Source organism: Manduca sexta, chromosome 13, assembly GCF_014839805.1.
Source record: "Manduca sexta isolate Smith_Timp_Sample1 chromosome 13, JHU_Msex_v1.0, whole genome shotgun sequence".
Classification (NCBI taxonomy): Eukaryota; Metazoa; Arthropoda; class Insecta; order Lepidoptera; family Sphingidae; genus Manduca; species Manduca sexta.
In genome coordinates, this window is record NC_051127.1 from 5,100,486 (window position 1) to 5,107,017 (window position 6,532).

Here is a 6,532-nt window from a genome sequence, read left to right on the forward strand (position 1 = left end):
TCTTTTCACGACACAAAAACTGTTTGAGAACTTTGTCTGAGGTTTCCGCTGATTCATCGTTTTAAATCGTCGCTTGATTAGAGGATACCATGGAGGTTGTGTTGTAAACGACTGTTTTGGATTTTAATTGTATCACCATCAATTTTTTTTGGTTTAAGGGTGAATTATGATAAGACTGAAATATGAAGTGCAAATTATACCGCTCTAATGTGGGATTATAAACTTTATTAAGCATGTTACAGCAAGATTTTGTCATACATTTTTGCACTCACCACCAACTGACCTTTAACCTCGTCTAAGGAACCAGTCCCAAACAAAACCTGCATATAAATAATACAAAGTGGACGATACAAATAATAACATTCTAAACCATAATAACATGTAATTAAACTCTACAAATTAACGATTAAAATATGTTAAGCATTGAAACCGTGGGCGTGTGGGCCGCCATTCTGCGCATTCTTCGAGCGGTAATTAGAGACATCATTACTGTGCTCCACAACCAGTACAACACCACAGCAGAATTATTTTCAATTAAATTATATGAAATGCTAATTCATAATTAGGGTAAATAATATTCGGTTTAAATGTCAGTTAGTGTGGGTTAAGTATTATATATTAATAATATCAGAGCTGTATTATATTCTGCCCCACTGTTTGACACGGGCCTCCTCTACTACTGAGAGGGATCAGGCCGTAGTCCACCTCGCTGGCCTACAGCGGATTGGCAGACTTCACACACCCTCAAAATTCTTATAGAGAACTTCTCAGGTAAGCATGTTTCCTCACGATGTTTCTCTTCATCGTTAAAGCATGAGATAATTCGCAAAAAATACATATATAACAGAGTATTAGATAAAGAAAAGAGAGACATACATTTATCGGGTTAAGCATTCACTGAAGTTGTGTGAATTGATTGTCATTGTAATTGTGTATTCCATGTCTACTTGTGAATATTCAGTTTCGAACAGGACGGCATTATTGTGCCGACTGGCAACGGATCATCTGTCAATCGATACTGTATGTGCACGATACTCTATATAAATACAAGTACCATTAGCGAAACGTTTAAAGGAATTTAATTAAATTAAAGGCAACTGTAGGTTAAAAAAGTGTGTCATTTCATCCAGTATCACGGCACCGCTCTGGGATCAAAAAGTAATTATGGCACTCATAGGATTATAAAAAGGAAACGTTTCATCGATTAAATCGAATTAAAGATCAAAACGTAGAATTTGATACTGACTGTCATTTGTTTTATTTTCAATTTGATAATAGCGTCTAAAATAATAATTGATCATGGCGTGCTGGGAAGGTAGGTAAAATACCATCGCAAAAGGGTTATGGAAAATCCCACTTTCCGGAATAAAATGGAGTACTAATAGACAGACAACAGTCCGGTAGAATTTCAATAATCGTCAAACGATGTTACATCTGTCGTTAACCTACGTTATTTAGCCTACACCAATAGTGCCTTAGGTTCAATGCATTTATCAGTTTTTGAAGACATTTAAGTGTTTCATAGCCTATTTAGTTTGAAGGTAATAGGTACACAGTTATAGTTTTCTAACACAAAAGTGCTCCATGAGTTCCAGGAAATAATTTTGGAGAGCCTTTGAACATAATGTTGTATAAGTCAAAATTTCATGTAAAAGGTAACGCTCTGGCGAATAATATTTGATTTAGTATGAATATGTGCAATTTATTTAATATTAGGCGAGTTTAGAATAATACGAAAGAATTTTTAATATATTATTTTCCTGCTTATAAAGTTGATTTAATGTCTTAATTTTTTCATATTCAGGGCTTGTAGTATAATGTTTAAGTAAACTTTAAAATTCTAGTTCTAATTCTACCAATTTGTTACTAATAAACACGTCTATTCCTATGAACCGATTTGGTTGTAAATCTAATGTTACTACTATAATATGATATATCAAATGCCTCTGTAAATATGTTTCGATGTTTGTTAAAAATACACTGAGAAACCGATAAGCGCATGTTGATGAATTTTCGCACTATAGGTAGATTTTTATCAAGTAAATACACATTATGGGATATTTATTTCGAGAAAAGTTTCAAGTGCAGCCGGGATTAACACGTATTAAAAAATAAATCCATGACCCCGCCTTCACACATAAAAATCCCGCTATTCACCCAACATACACAATAGCATAAATGTAAATAAAAATAATGAACGTACAAACAAAACTCTGATTGTGACACGGAGAGCCCCGTCCGCCCCGAAAAGATTTATGCGCTGCGCCGGTTATAATATATTCATTTGTCAGCCGCTGTAAGTTTGTCTGTCTGTGTGTCACACCTGTCTCGCGAATGACGCTCAATTATGTTCATAATGCTTTATGATTTTAGGGTATGTTTTTGTAATTTATTGCTTTTGTGTCTTAATATTATTGGTTGCGAAGGTTTACGACACCAATACCGTCTATAGTATATAGTTAAAGGACCCTATACCGCCTACTAGGGAATATCCGTCTTTTAGCAGTTATGAGTGTTGTAATCGATAGACAGCTTTGATAGCCGGGGGTAGGTGCGAAATAAGCAACAACTGTTTTTTGATCATCTGTTTTAATTAATCTAAAATATTGTTTCTCTTATTGGTTTAAAGTGTTATATATGGTAAATTAAAGCTTTAGTTGTTGTACCTGCCGAGTAGTGTTATCCGTTTGAAATACTCGTACGATCAACATATCTCAACACATCTCCAACCACCGTATCACTATGGCACAATCACAACACAATTTGAATTCAATTCTGGAGACCCAGTCTCAGCTTCAAGCTCTCTTTGCGCAAAGGATGGACGAAATTGAATGTGAGCTCAAGAAGGCGGGCAGTCCATCTTCTATGCTGTCCGTGACGTCACTAGCAGGAGAGTATTATAAATTCAAGGATTTCGTGTTGTCTGCATTCCGCTCAATACAATCGCAAATAAGCCTACTCTCCAGCAAACTGGACAAATTTGAAGCTCACAAAAGGCGAAAAATTTTACTTCTGCACGGGGTCCCTGAGGTCAACGAGGAGAACACCACAGCCCTGGTCACCGACGTTATCGTCAACCGGTTGAAACTTGGCGACTTGAGTGACGGAGTCTTCAGCCGATGCCATCGGATAGGTCGTTCATCTGCTGATTCCCGTCCCCGCCCAATACTTATAAAATTTAATGTGTTGGAACAGAGGAACAAAGTCTGGTTCTCCAAGACGCTCTTGCGGGGATCAGGCATCACGCTGTCCGAATTTCTGACGAAAGCTAATCACGACGTCTTCATGGCTGCGCGGCGGAAGTTTGGCGTCACCAAATGCTGGACTCGGGATGGTGCCGTGTTTGTTTTGGGTGCGGATGGTGTGCGCCATCGTGTCGACTGCATCTCGGACTTCGATAAAGTCGCCGTACCCGTCGCCGGTGCGCGTAAACAAGCGCGAGGCCCAAAGGAACCTGTTCCGACCACAAAAGCTAGAAGAACTGCATTGTCCAACAAAAAGTAACATTGCACTCATTGAGTGTTGACTTTGTTTATGATTGACAGCACAAAATAACATATTTACCTCAAAATACCCACATTTCGTATAATATTTTCTACATTTATGTCAACTTACATTCGAATACCATTTTGACGTTTCTTTTATCACTTACTGCAAAAGATGACATTCTGGTTACCACAAACAAAGTCCTGTTTCACTTATTTATAGTTATTTTTATTGTTACTGTATTTGTAGCATAACATTTTTGTTTTCTTTTTTTGTTAATTATAAACTGTATAGCGGGCATTGAGACTTCTTGTTTACATTTAAAAATTATTGGCTCCATTTATGTTTTTCGTTAACGTACTTTTTTGTTTTTCATTGTATTATCCAGTATAACACTACCGGCAGAATAAAGTGCCGACTGATTAAGGTTATAATTTATTAGTTACTTATTTATTAAGTTTTTACGTTTTTATTATATCGTGTATTATATATTATTTATTTTATACATATTTAGTATTTATAAATATTACACTATAAAGGTATTATGTTGCGCCTTCTAAGTTGCGACGATAGCGATGATGATGAACAATTTACCTCTTTTTCCTCTGAGTCTGGTGGCACAAGTGACGAGAGTTTGCATAGTATACCAACGCTTTCTGAGACTCTTGAGCTTAAATTTTCTGATGTACCTAATAATTTTAATGTCATTCACATTAATGCACAAAGTATTCCGGCTCACTTCCCCGATATGTTAGCTTCCTTTGACCATACCAATATTCATGCTATTTTAGTCTCCGAATCTTGGCTCAGGCCATGTCTTCCTTCTACATCTTACTCCCTGCCTGGTTTCCGTCTCATCCGTAATGACCGCATCGGCAAAGGCGGCGGTGGTGTGGCTATTTATCTCCGTGCTCATATTCCCTTCTCTGTTGTTAGCACGTCATCTCAGCCGCCACCATCGCATGCTGGCGAGCATCTCTTCCTAGATCTTACCCTTTCACATTCCAAAGTTCTTCTCGGAGTCTACTATAGCCCTTCCTCTCTTATTAACTATTTCTCCTCCTTTGAAATGCTGTTAGAAAACTTTGTTCCATCATATGATCATGTCGTTATTATGGGAGATTTTAATACATGTCTTCAAAAATGACCACCGTTCCTCTTCGTTGAAAACAGTGGTAAATTCTTGCAACATGCATATACTGCCACTCAGTACCACACACCATTTCCCAAATTCTACGCCTTCATTACTGGACATCATGTTAGTGGCTTCTCCTCAGTCTGTCACTAAGCATGGCCAATGTCCGGCTGATGAATTCTCCTATCATGATCTGATTTTCTTATCTTTACAAAAATTCGCCCGCCTAAAGCCAAACCTACGGTAGTACTGCAGCGCAATTTTGCTGGTATGGATAGAGATGCCTTTCATCGAGATGCCGCAAATACTGATTGGTCTCCCGTTGTCGAGGCTGTTTCATTAGATGAAAAAGTCGCCATACTCAACAGCTTGATAACTCAGCTATATGACATTCATGCCCCTCTGCGTGCCATCAAGCGCAAACATCTACCTGCTCCATGGCTCACTGCAGAAATCAGGGATTTAATGCACAGGAAAACAGTAGCTAAAACCCGGTATAAGCTTCGTTCTAATGATGATAACAAAGCCAAATATCTACATGTGCGCAATCGCTGCAATAGAGTATGTAGGGATGCTTATCGCCGTTATATTTACGATTCGGTCAGCGAGGAAGATCCAGCCAAGGTTTGGAAATTCCTCAGGTCCCTGGGAATTGGAAAGTCTGCACAAAGTACTCCTTCCTTCAATCTTGACATTAATCATCTTAACTTCCATTTCTCTTCCTGCTCTTATATAGATCCTTCAATCAAGAACCTTACCATCAACTACCTCAATTCCTTGCCAATCCCCAGCCACTCTCCTTTTCTTTTCAGCCCATTTACCGCTGGCGATGTTAAAAGAAGCATTTTATCTGTGACGTCCAATGCGGTCGGTGTGGATGGTATCAGCCGTAATATGCTGATACCTTTACTGGACATCGTTCTGCCTACAGTCTGTCACATTCTAAATTTTTCTATCCTAAATGGTGTTTTCCTTCCACGTGGAAAGACGCTCAAATTATACCTCTTCCAAAAACCTAATCCTCACAACTTTTCTGAATACCGACCTATATCTATTCTGCCCTTCCTGTCTAAAGTTCTCGAGCGTCTTGTCCACTCCCAACTACATTCCTTTATTTCTAAACACTCCCTTCTAAACTCCTTTCAATCTGGTTTCCGTCCTGGTCACAGTACAGTAACTGCGCTAGTCAAGATTACCGACGATATTCGTTTAGGAATGGAAAAAGGACAGCTCACTGTTTTGTCGCTACTTGACTTCAGTAATGCTTTTAATACTGTTGACTTTGATGTTCTCCTCGCCTTGCTCCGCTCTTTTAATATCTCGCCAGCGGTGATCGTCTGGTTTCACAGCTACCTGTGCGGTCGCAGGCAGAGGGTTCGCATTGGTGACATTGTGTCGTCATGGTGCAACACTTTAGCCGGTGTACCGCAAGGTGGCGTCCTATCTCCTTTACTATTTGCTATCTTTATAAACTCCATATCTAAAAATCTTTCTTCCTCTTATCACCTTTATGCAGACGACCTTCAAATTTACTCCCAGGCCCCGTTGTCCGAGTTGAATCGTGCCATTACTGCTGTAAATTCCGACTTATGTGCAATATCTAGCTGGAGTAAACGTTTTGGCCTCAGGGTAAACCCGGTCAAAACTCAAGTTATTGTCATAGGCAGCTCTCGTATGGTGAGCAGACTCGACTGGGCAGCTCTCTCTCCAATAGTTTTCGATGGAGTTACTATTCCATTTAGCGAAACCGTCAAAAACTTGGGGATCATATTTGACCGGTGTTTATCCTGGGGTCCACAGCTCACAGCGGTGAGTCGTCGGCTGTTTGCGTCAGCTGCATCTCTGAAGAGGCTCCGAAATTTTCTTCCCACTGCCACTAAAATTGCGCTGGCACAAACGCTGCTGCTTTCA

The 6,532-nt window shown here is 39.2% G+C and overlaps 1 protein-coding gene across 1 annotated transcript; it reads left to right on the top strand.

Moving 5' to 3' along the window:
* Window positions 1-2,714: 2,714 nt before the first annotated feature.
* On the top strand, window positions 2,715-3,588 carry LOC115445491. Its single transcript, XM_030171775.2, has one exon. It carries the CDS (start codon window positions 2,743-2,745, stop codon window positions 3,502-3,504), a length of 762 nt encoding a protein of 253 aa, XP_030027635.1. The 5' UTR covers window positions 2,715-2,742; the 3' UTR covers window positions 3,505-3,588.
* Window positions 3,589-6,532: the final 2,944 nt, after the last annotated feature.